At 34.1% G+C, this 12816-nt stretch overlaps 1 protein-coding gene across 11 annotated transcripts in view; it reads right to left on the bottom strand.

Annotated features, from left to right (window-relative positions):
* LOC106096281 (protein kinase C, brain isozyme) overlaps positions 1-12816 on the bottom strand; it is a 189763-nt gene that overhangs the window by 35626 nt on the left and 141321 nt on the right. For 2 of the 11 annotated variants that reach the window (XM_013263934.2, XM_013263937.2), the window contains one exon: positions 2102-2213. The exons of 7 other annotated variants lie outside the window; for them this stretch is intronic. In XM_013263934.2, coding sequence (XP_013119388.1) covers positions 2102-2213 — 112 coding nt within the window. Of the gene's footprint in view, positions 1-2101; positions 2233-12816 lie in introns of all 11 variants that reach the window. 2 more of the 11 variants (XM_013263938.2, XM_013263939.2) reach the window with 1 other exon arrangement.

Here is a 12816-nt window from a genome sequence, read left to right as displayed (position 1 = left end):
AAGTAGATGTGTGTGTGTGTGTGTGTGTTAACATCATCAACGTGTAGTATTCTCAATGAGTCTGTGTCTGGTGATGAGTATTAAAACAGAGCAGCAGAGACCAAAGAACAACTAGTAAATGGTTAGGCCTGATGAATACTCAAATCTCCTCACTAACACCACCACCACCACTCACAATGATTAAGGTGGGTACGTGAGCTTCGTATTTTTGGTAGAAGCAATTTAACACTAACTTTTTGACGAGCTTATGCATATTAGGCGGGACAGTCTATGAAAGTTTGACAAGTTGCAAGCCAAAATTTTAAGTAATGTCTATACCATCAGTGTAATCGTTGGACATTTTTGAAAAAGGAGTTTCTGTAGATATAAAATTTTGCTAAATTTGTATGGGAACAAATTTTGACAATATTTTCTACAAAAATTTAATTTTGGTCAAATTTTGCATTGAACTAAAATTTTGAAAAAATTTCTGATAAAATGGAATCCAAGCAACATTTTTTGTCAAAATAAAATTTTCGACCAAATTTCTGATAAAAAAAAATTAGAGCAATTTTTTGTTAAAATAATGTTGAAAAAATTTTCTACAAAAATTAAGTTTCGGCAAAAATATTCTATAAAAATAATACTTAGACAAAATTTCTATAAATATTAAATTATAGAAATTTTTTAAAAACACAAGTTAAGCACATTTTCTAAAAAAAATCGACATGTTCTAATAAATAAAATTTTTTCAAAATTTTCTGAGGAAATAAATTTTGTCAAAATTTCTATAAAAATAAAATTTAGACAAAATTTTCTAAAGAAATAAAATCTTGGAAAAAAACTGACAAAAATATTTAAAAAAATTTTCTTTGGAAATAAAAGTTTGAAAAACTTTTTCATAAAAACAAAATTTTGAAAAAATTTTCCATAAAAACAAAATTTTGACCAAATTTTCTTTCAAAACAAAATTTTGATTAAATTTTCTATAAAATATTTTTTTGACAAAATTTTGTATAAAAACAAAATTTCGAAAAAATTTTCAAAAAAAAAAAAAACAAAATTTTAACAAATTTATCTATAAAAACAAAATTTTTTATAAAAACAAAATTTTGAAAAAATTTTTTATGAAAACCAAATTTTGGCAAAACTTCGCATAAGAACAAAATTTTCTATAAAAACAAAATTTTGTCAAAATTTTGTATAAAAACAAATTTTTTTCTAAATTTTCTATAAACACAAAATTTTGACAAAATTTTATACAAAAATAAAATTTTAACAAATATTTCTATAAAATCAAAATTTTGAGAAAATTTTCGATAAAAAGAAAATTTTGATACAAATTTCTACAAAAACAAAATTTTGAGAAAATTTTCTTTAAAAAATTTTGACATTTTCTAAAAATAAAAAATTTTGACAAAATTTTCTATAGAAATAAAATTTTCTAAAAAAATTTTGACAAAATTTTCGATAAAAAGCAAAATTTTGACAAAATTTTCTATAGAAATATAATTTGACAAAATTTTCTATAAAAACCAAATTTTGGCAAAATTTTTTATAAAACCAAAATTTTGACAAAATTTTCTATACAAATATAATTTTGACAAAATTTTTCATAAAAACCAAATTTTCACAAAATTTTTTCAAATTTGAAACAAAATTTTCGCAAAATATTTTATAAAAACAAAATTTTCTATAACAAATTTTTTTTTTCTATAAAAACAAATTTTTCTACAAAAATAAAGAAAATATAATAATAAATAAATAAATTTATTAATAATAAATAAATAAATTTTTCTATAAAAACCAAAGTTTGATAAAATTTTGAGTTTTAGAGAAAATTTTCTTGATTTTAAAGAAGAAAAAGTGTCAAATTGCTGCCATTTAGTTGCACAATGATAATGCTTCATACCACTCACTCCACCCTAATATAAATGTTTAGTAAGAGATGAGTATAATACGCCTGTAGCGTATGCTTGTAATGTTGCTGTTATTGTGTAGGATGAGAATGATGATGGTGCGTAGTAGATGGCGCGAATGACAACAATGATGATGATGATGATGGGGCATTGATGGCGGAGGCGTGTATGTACAAAATAGCAGGTGTAACAGTTGAATTTACCTCGACATTTGAGACCCTTATGGGTTATACCATGCAATAAAGAACCGCAATGATCACAAAACATCGGTGACAGGAACGTTATATTGTCCCATTTGTGTGGCATCTGATGGGCCTGAGGATAGGTGAGAAAACTAATGGAAAATTAACAGACTTTTTCTTGGCATTTTGAGCACTATATGTGTTACTACTACGAGGAATAGAGAGAAAGAGACGATAACAACATCAACAACACTAACATTGACATGGAATTTTTCATCTTCTTCTTCTTCATAGGCTCCTTTGCAATAAGCTTAGAAACTAGGCATGTAGATAACATTCAAATGCAAAACATTTCATTTCTCTATTGGCATAAGGTATGTGTGGTTGCTCTCACACTAACACACCCACAGCCAGTCATTGATAGTAGCTACACTCTAGTAGTGTGCTAAACCCTTTGTTTATTGTTTTTTGTTTTGTTTTGACTACTACAGACTAAAAACGATGAAAACAAAGGCAAATAATAAACTAAATGGCAAACATTTTCATAATTTTTTTTGAAACTCAATTCAATTTTTATCACCAATAAAGCATCTTAGCTGATTTAAGTAACATTTATTATCTAGTTGGTGTATTAGTTACCACCACCATCATTATATATGCTTAAAAACAAGAGACTAAACTATTTCGCTTTGTTTGAAAAAAAAGAGAAAAAAATAAAAATGCATACAAATCAGAATTTGCTTAGATTGTTGAATAGCCAAACATTTTTCGTAAGCTTTGTAGAAGGCTACTTAAACATTTTTGTAGAATTTTGAATGTTTGATTGAAAACAAATTTCGATTCGAATAATGGCAACATATATTTACGTATGATTGATATTATTTCAAATAAAATATAATAATATTCATACGTCAGGGTGGCAAATGACATAGTTTTGATTAGAATTGTTAAAAGCTTTTTTGGTATTAAGGCTTTTTAGATTTTATGGAATTTAATTTTCAACGTATGATTCATATTATCTGTACCATTATTAATGTTACTCATACGTCCAGGGGCAGTAATAGATATAACATGACTAATTGTTTTAAAACTCAGAAGATATTCAAAGCTTTTTGCTTTTTTAGGCTTTTTGGATTAATAGTTTCCAGTCGTATTATACAAATACTATTTGCCGCATGTTTAATATAATCACAAGCAAATGTTTTAATTGAGTTTTCGTTCGTTTTTCTTTCGAGATGAGTTTAATGATCGGGGATTTTTGCAATGGAAAAGGAAAACCAATGATCAAAATACACCAACCGCTATGGGCTGCGTTTCGTTTGTTATGTCCACCACAGAAGGAATGTGGGTATATTCACTTTGTCACTCCATTTGCAACACATCGAAATATCCATTTCCGACCCTATAATGTATATATATTCTTGATCAGCGTAAAAATCTAAGACGATCTACCCATGTCCGTCCGTCTGTCTGTTGAAATCACGCTACAGTCTTTAACAAGAGAGATATTGAGCTGAAACATTGCACAGATTTTTTTTTGTCCATAAGCAGGGTATGTTCATAGACGGGCTATATCAGAATATATCTTGATATAGCCCCCATATAGACCGATCCCCCGATTTAGGGTCTTAGGCCCATAAAATCCACATTTATTATCCGATTTTGCTGAAATTTGAAATGCTGAGTTGTTCTAAGCCTCCTCTTTGTGGAGTTTTTACATGGCTGCCATACCAAACGGTACAGTACCTCCCAAATGTCGCCAGCATTAGGAGGGGATAACCACCGTTGAAAATTTTCATGATGTTCTCGCCGGGATTTGAACCCAGGCGTTCAGCGTCATAGGCGGACATGCTAACCTCTGCGCTAGGTTGACCTAGCATTTGCAGCTACTCTGCATAAAAACAAAGCTTTCCACTATCCGCAACCTGTGGACGCACCCGGCAGCTTTAAGCTAAGCTTCCCGTGATACCGATGGACACCACGCAAGACGGAGCTCAAAGTTGAAGCCCATGTGGTGCTCATGGTTATTCTGTGTCAAAAGGTTACTTATATCGAAAGTTTTTTTTTAAAGAATTATATTTTTGTGCATAATTTTTTTTTATTAATTTTTATTTTATATTTTTAATAGTTTTTGTATATTTTATAAATTAATACAAAAATAATTTTTATTATTTTTTTCTTATTCCACTTCCAGGGTAAAGGGAACATTTTGCATATGGATTAGAAATTCTCAGCTTCATATGAAAAATTGAATTTTTGGCAGGTAAGTTCTGAAAATTCTGGCTTTGTATATATTATCCTAAATTTTATTTATATTTACTAACAAAATTTAATATCCTTAAAAAAGTTTTTTTTTTCTTTCACTTTAAATTATTTTGTTTCGAAATAAGTAAAAAACATGGTGCGCCTTAAGCAATAGGCTAACATTCCTTCAAAATGAAGGCCTTTATGTACTCTAATTGGATGCTCAGATGCTGAAATGCCTTTCATCATTAATTATGATTATGATCAAAAGATTTAATCCATGTTTGCTAAAAGGCAACACTTGTTAAATGTCAAAGAGGGTCATTCGGCCATCCGGCCGTCTGCCTCATACCCCATGCATCATTATCGTTTGATGTAAACTCGATAAATCTTGGCTGATTTTCAAAGCAAAAATTGAGCAAACATTTTTTGTTTTATTTTTTTTTTCTTTTCTTTCAAAACTTGACATTGTTTTCCTGCAAACAGTTTTTTTTCCACAATTTTATTGTCATTTTATATGGAGGCATGTAGGTGGCGGTTCAGCAGGCGAATTGCTTTCCTCACAAGTATTTAATTTTTTTTGTGCCTTGTTCTCATTTCCTTCACCTACAGCCTTGGCCTTGCAGCCAAGCAGACATATAATCGGCCAGACGGGCACATAACAAGTGGCCCAAGAAGAGCAAGGAAGCCAGCAAGCAACAAAGTGCCATCAGATAAGAACCGCAAATTTTCACTGACATGAGTTCCTTTCTCTCAAGCCGACCGACAACGACTGACTCTTATGATGATGGTCGATTGTCATTTGTTCGCGTGTCCTTCCATTTATCTGCCTTTTGTTCTTTTTTCCGTTAAAAGGTACTTTTGTTGCTAGTACTACTCGATAACCCTGATAAACATCCGTAATATATGTTCCAACGAATTTTGGTATTTCATTGGAATTTTTTATTTTACAAAAAAAGGCCAACAATTGGGCTGAAGTGAGTCGAGTGAGTGATATAAATACTCAAATGTAGTGCTTATAAGACTGTGAAGTTTGTTACTTTATTTTTTGGTTTTTTTGTTTGTGGGCGATTTTATTCAGTGATTGAGTATAAATTCTTGCAATCAATCCATTGTGTTCTTCGTAACCAGTTGATAAGTGAGTCATAGGGATTGTGGTAATTTTATTTAAAGAAGCTTAAATGCTTTCATATGTTGTATAGTAAATTTAGACCATGAAAATTGTTGGGAATTTATTTTTATTTAAAGAAGACTTTGGAAATTTGGGTCATTTAAGGAGGCATACATAAACTGAATCAAAGGAAGAAAATGTAATAAAATAAAAGTAAACAGAATTTTAGAAAATTTCGTTATTGCGCACATTTTTCTAAAACAAAAACAATTTTGACAAAACTTTGTATAAAAATTACAAGAAAAGTGAAAATATAGAAAAATTATAAAATTTTTTATAGAAAAAAATTTGATAAAATTTTTTATAGAAAAAAATTTGATAAAATTTTTTATAGAACAAAATTTGACAAAATTTATTGGAGAAAAAAATTTTAATCAAAATTGTTGCAGAAAAAAATTTTGATAAAATTTTTAATAAAAAAATTTTTAAAAAACTTTTTATAGAAAAAAATTTTTGATAGTGAAGAAGTGAATGCAACATCCAAAATAGAGATTGATAATTGAGTCTTGAAGAAAAGAAATTGCCAGTTCCTCAGACAAGGCAGGACACATGTCACCCCATTGATGGACGCGTTTCGATAATTGGGTTTTATTATCTCATCGGCACCATCGTGAACTATGTCCGTCCGTCTGACCGGCCTACAGTTCGCAGCCTGTTGTTCGTAGTACTTATAGATGAGATCATAAACACAAATCCTATGTAAAATCTCAACTACTACTACCAGACTGTTCGCTGTAAGATTTTTCACTGAGCAATATCTCTTTAAACAAACTCCAACTCCCCTCTAAGCCTTTTGCATTCATTCTATTCCCTTGTCAAAGTGGCAAGCTCCGCCTGCTGACATCATCTGTTTTGGTTTTTAACGGCCGGTCATGCGAGTCAATTTCTGTTTCATTGTCTTTCAAGTCGAGCTTAATGACCAAGCGAATGCAACATCCAAAGGAGAGATTGATAATTGAGTCTTGAAGAAAAGAAATTACCAGCTCCTCAGACATGTGTCCTGCCTTATCTGAGGAACTGGCATTTGCTTTTCTTCAAGAAAGAAAAAAAAAAAATAGTATTTAGAGCGAACAACAAGCCGATTATTGGCTTAGGCGTATATCCATAGTGGCATGGGGCGGATTAATATACTCACCACTTTTAAACCTTACCTAAGCTAACCTACAGAATTTTCTATAGAAATAAAATTTTTCTTGTCGTATGAACTTAACTACGATTTTACTGGTTTTTCCTTTCTTGCTATAATTTATCCTCTTTGTACCTCCAGCACAAAAATACTCGCCATATGTAGATTTCTTTAATTTACTTAAGAATTTCTTTACCAGAAAAGAAAAATTTAACCCACTTCCATGAAGACCTAAAATGTTAAAAATTTTCTAAGCCTAAAAGTATGCCTCAGAATCTAAATATGGTATATGGTCGGTATCCTTTAAATTTTAACTACTGGCGTTGCCAATTTGCATACACAAGACCCAACGACCTAGTATCTAAAGTGTTATAGTGATATAAATGAATGTCCTTGTAAACATAATCACTAAGAAAATTATGCTTGTTTGAAAAATTTAACACACATTTTAGTTAGGCAAGATTTATGAGAGAGATAAAGGAAAGACTTTCTCTTCATACATGTACAAAATTTGCATATGAGAATAGATGCCATTTTGAGGACAAGTTTGGGATAATGAAAACTTTAAAAAGACCAATGCATACCCACGAAAACCAGAAAATATTAATTTTTGACGGCTTATATAAAAAATAAATTAAAATAATTAACAAGGCTGAATAGAAACAAACTGTAAAGATTTACGGCCTTATTCACAAAACCTTCTGTACATTCGAAATAGGTTTATTTGACAGATTTCCTTTACTTTTAATAAACCTATTTTAAGGCTTGATTAAGTTTGGTGAATAAGGCCGTTAAAGCTGCAAACACAACAATTGAAAACGATATACTCTACTCGGCAGACCCAATTGCTTGAAAAAGGCCCTCTCTGTCCCGATAGTATAGCAGCGCAGTGGTGAACCACTACGGACTGTAAAAGCAATAAGCCATAAGAGCAACAACTACCAGGACGGTAAAGTCACGAAAAGTCTTTGAGTTTAAGGTAGAGATTGACGCCCTCTCGGAGGATGGCAGGTTTTGCATTGTTTGTGTGGTGATCCATAGCGGTGTAAAGGGGAATGAAAGAGTAGACGATTTGGCAATGAAGGCCAGAAGACTGGTTAAACAGAAGTTTTTCGGGTTGATGCAGTGCGAGTTAAGGGCGTGGGCCTCAAATGCTTATGTATCACTGTGGAGCAGCGAAACGGTCGGTAGGAAGGTGGTGAACCATTGCCCACTCCATTGAAAGAGCCGCAACATCCATACTTAGGTACCAAAAGCCCCCCCAAGGAACCCATCGTACGACCAGGAGTGCCAAGAAGCTACTGAAGCCAAGAATGCTGCATAGAGGGCAACCTTACAGTCAGTAGCGACGCGCCCGATAAAGGAGAAGTATTGCCAGAAAAGGAGAGAGGAAAAACGTCTCTTTCACAAGAAGAAGAATGAAATGAAATCGGAATGTTCAGGAACCAGAACGAAGTCCGAAAATTCTACCAAAGAATTAAACATAAAACCGATGGCTTTTGCACATCCTCCTGCGGAGACAAAGAAGGGAACCTGGAAACTGATACAGATAGTGTGTTGAGGATATGGAAATAACACTTTTCCCAACTGCTGGTATCTGATTATGGATGCAAATTTCTGCAAATTTTGCCCATGAACATTCCATTAAGGAACAGGGGCAAATTTCTCACATATCTATTAGTGCTGTCCGATTCAAGTTTTAAACTCAATGATAAGGGGCCTCCTTTTTATAGCCGAGTCCGAAAGGTGTGGAGAAGTTTCTACATGGCATAGTACCTCACAAATGTCGCCAGCATTAGGAGGGGATAACTACCGCAGACAATTTTTTCATGAAGGTATCGCCAGGATTCGAACCCAGGCGTTCAGCGTCATAGATGGACATGCTAACCTCTGCGCTACGGTGGCCTCCGATTATGGTTACCATAAGTATACCAAGTAGCAGTAACCTGATTGAAAAACTAAAAGGCAGCAGGAGCCAATGGGTCGCCGACTAAACTGTTTAAGACGGGAAACGATACGCCGATAAGGCGTTTGCATCAGCTCGTCTGCATTATATGGCTAGAAAAGCGCTTACACCATGATTGGATCCTCAGCATAGCAGGCCCCGTACACAAGAAAGGGGACAAGAAGAAGGAAGGGGTGCCAACTACAGAGGAATTAATCTCCTCCTCTCCATCGCATACAAAATACTATCGATCGTGAAAGATAAAGGTCTAAAGTCAACGAAATAATTGGACCCTATTAGTGTGGCTTTGGACCTGGTAAATCCACCATAGACCATATATTTAAACTGGGCCAAATCCTGGAAAAGACTCGAGAAGTACAAATCAACACCGTTTGTTAACTACAAAGCCGCCTTCCACAGCCCTTTATGTTCAAAGGTATTTCATGCCGATTTTGTATCTTGACTTCTTGAGAGGGCGCAATTCTTATATAATTTGGCTGAAATTTTGCATGGGGTGTTTGATCCAACAATGGTGTCAAGTGTGGTTCAAATCGGTCCATAACCTGATATAGCTGTCATATAAACCGATCTGGGGTCTTGACTACTTTAGCCTTTAGAGGGCGAAATTCCTATCCGATTTGGCTGAAATTTAGCATGAGGTGTTTTGTTATTACTTCCAACAACTGCGCTAAGTATGGTTCAAATCGGTTCATAACCTGATATAGCTGCCATGTAAACCGATCTTGAATCTTTACTTCTTGAGCCACTACAGAGCGCAATTGACTTATGACTTTCAACAACTGTGCCAAATATATTTCAAATTGGACCATAACCTGATATATCTGCCATATAAACTGTTCTGGGATTTTGACTTCATGAGCCTCTAGAGGGCGCAATTATTATACGATTTTGCTGAAATTTTGTACAACTGCATCTCCCATGACCTGAAGGACCTGAACCATACGCGTCAAATATGGTCTGAAGTGGTCTATAGCCTGATACAGTTCCCATATAAACCGAACCCTTTTTTAATTCTTGAGCCCCTAAATGGCGGAATTCTTATTAGAATTGGCTGAAATTTTACACAAGGACCTCTACTATGGCTTCCAACATTCACCTCAACATCAAAGCCATTCTTTTCTTTTATCGTTTGCTTTTAACAAAAAGAGATATCGGAAAAAAACTCGACAAATGCGATCCATGGTGGAGGGTATATAAGATTCGGCTCGGCCGAACTTAGCACACTTTTACTTGTTAATAACTATAGTGGTACTCTCAACAGACGGACGGATAGACATCTCTAGATCGTCTTAGAATTTTAGGAAGATCAAGATAATATTTATACTTTTTAGGGTCGGAAATGGATATCTCGATATGTTGCAGACGCATTGATAACATGAATATTCCCTCATCCTTCGGTGGTGGATATAAAAATTAATTATTGTGCATAACGTTTCTCTACCGTACTTATCCAGCTGGGACTAATATCTATAACCCCCTAACTCCTACTTTGTAGTACTCGGATAAATATACACTTTCAGTACCTTCAAGAAGTATGAAATATTTTACCGGATATGAATATTCCCCTTTTTCACCCGTTTAATAAGTAACGCTACTTTCTATAAGTCAACAAGAGCTTAAAAGCAACCACACTCGTATCGATATCGATTTACTTTGCGATTGTAATGTAACCTCATATTTTGATGGTCTTTTATTGTTTTGGTAATCGTTTTATGCTAAAAAAAAATCGATATCCCAGAGCTGCTTATGTTGTTAGTGAAGGCACGTGTTACTCACTCTCTAGCTCACTTACTCTCATTCTCCCTTGTCATATTCTGTATTTTTTTTCGTATGGGTAGTCTTGAAACCCCCAAATTGAATTAAACTAATTTAAAATTACTAGGGTAACACTCACCTTAGTGACACAAGATGTTGTTGTTACTGTTGTTGTTTATGTAACAAAGAACGGTATTTTCTTATTCTAATGAAATGTGTCTGTCTATAAATTCTTCACTTATACTAGGTTGTTTATTCAATTTAATTATTTTTCTACGCATTGTGAAATTCATTTGAAAGGAAGAAAATAAATTCTAGCAAAGTGTTGTACAAGTTTCAAAACGAGGATGTAATCTTGTATGACGCACACACAGAATCATACAAATCATGTTGAGTGCTCCATTTAGTTAAGACTATTATTTCTTGCTTTTTACAGTGTATAGATTACCATTTGATATTTACTTCTTTCGTTTTGCCTTCTTTCAATTTCTTTGAATTGCCTGTAACCGAAGAGGTCGCGTGCCACCTATTACTCGCATGTGGTTGGAGACGTGTGTCTGTGTGTGTGTGTGTGTGTGTGCATGGCATTTAAGTAAATAACAAGTTTTGATTTCTGCTACTTCGCTGCTCACATTGTCATTTGCAATAAGTCAATTGAAATTTGTCAAAACTCAAGTCTCATTTGATTGATTCAAGTCTTATGAATGCGGAGTGTGTGTGAGAGTTAGAAAAATAATAAAATCCCACACATCATTTATGTCACCACCTGTGAAGAAATATGACCCTCCAAACAATTGGGAGTTCAATTCTCACTCCCTCTTTGAATTGACACTTGTTAGGAACTTTTTGAAGATAGTTTAAAGGGATTTCAAGATTTAAAACAACAAAATGCACTACAATCGGCATTCTATCATTCATGTTTCGCTAAATAGTTTGATATCATCGACTGTTATTGGTACAAATCTAAAAACAGATTTTTTATTGTTGCTTGTGACGTTAACTCAAAAATCCTCCCAAGTAAGTGAATGTATGTTTACTTAGCCTCCTGTGATCATGTACACGCCTTACACACAGGTGGAAAGCATACGCCTAGCTATTGGGAGGTTGGCTGTTCAAATCCCATTCGGGTTGAATCATTGCAAAAAAATCTTCAATCACTAAGAGCGTCAAGAAAAGAGAAATTAATAAAGGTATAGAATTAAAAATATAAATGACAAGTAAAAGCGCGCTAAGTTCGGCCTGGCCGAAACTTAGGAACCCACCATGCAAAATTTCAGCCAAATCGGAAAATTATGGCTTTCAGAGGCTAAGAAGTCAAATCGGGAGATCGGTTTATGTGGGAGCTATACCAGGTTATAGACCGATTAAGACCGCGCTTAACACAGTTATTGGAGGTCATAAGAGAACACTATGTGCAAAATTTAAGTCAAATCGGATGAGAATTGCGCTCTCTAGTGGCTCAAGAAGTCAAGACCCAAGATCGGTTTATATGGCAGCTATATCAGGTTATGGACCGATTAGGACCATACTTTGCACAGTTGTTGGAAGTGATATCAAAACACGTCGTGCAAAATTTCATTCCAATAGGATAAGAATTGCGCACTCTAGAGGCTCAAGAAGTCAAAACCCACTCTAGAGGCTCAAGAAGTCAAGACCCAATATCGGTTTATATGGCAGCTATATCAAAACATGGACCGATATGGCCCATTTACAATACCAACCGACCTACACTAATAAGAAGTATTTGTGCAAAATTTCGGGCAGCTAGCTTTACTCCTTCGGAAGTTAGCGTGCTTTCGACAGACAGTCGGACGGACATGGCTAGATTGACATAAAATGTCGCGACGATCAAGAATATATATACTTTATGGGGTCTCAGACGAATATTTCGAGTAGTTACAAACAGAATGACAAAATTAGTATACCCCCCATCTTATGGTGGAGGGTATAAAAATAATATCGCCTGAGATGGTTTTTCCATTTCTCTGAGTACAGATTTAGTGACTCGTATAATAGAAAATGTTTGCAGGGAATTGTTAAATAGAAAACAATTGAACTCAGAGTATCCTTTTTTATACCCACCACCGAAGGATGGGGGTATATTCATTTTGTCATTTCGTTTGCAACACATGGAAATATCCATTTCCGACCCTATAAAGTATATATATTGTTGATCAGCGTAAAAAAAATCTAAGACGATCTAGACATGCTCGTCTGTCTGTCCGTCTGTCTGTTGAAATCACGCCACAGTCTTTAAAAATAGAGATATTGAGCTGACATTTTGCACAGTTTCTTTTTTTGTTCATAAGTAGGTTAAGTTCGGAAAAGGGCTATATCGGACTAAATCTTGATATAGCCCTCATATAGACCGATCCTCCGATTAAGGGATTTCGATATAGCTGCTGTGTTAGGCCCTCCGACATCCTTCGTTAATTTGGCCCAGATCGGTCCAGATTTGGTTATAGCTGTCATAT

This window comes from Stomoxys calcitrans, chromosome 5, assembly GCF_963082655.1.
Source record: "Stomoxys calcitrans chromosome 5, idStoCalc2.1, whole genome shotgun sequence".
NCBI lineage: Eukaryota > Metazoa > Arthropoda > Insecta > Diptera > Muscidae > Stomoxys > Stomoxys calcitrans.
The sequence above is the reverse complement of the archived record's forward strand: the minus strand, read 5'-3'. Positions and strand labels throughout refer to the sequence as shown.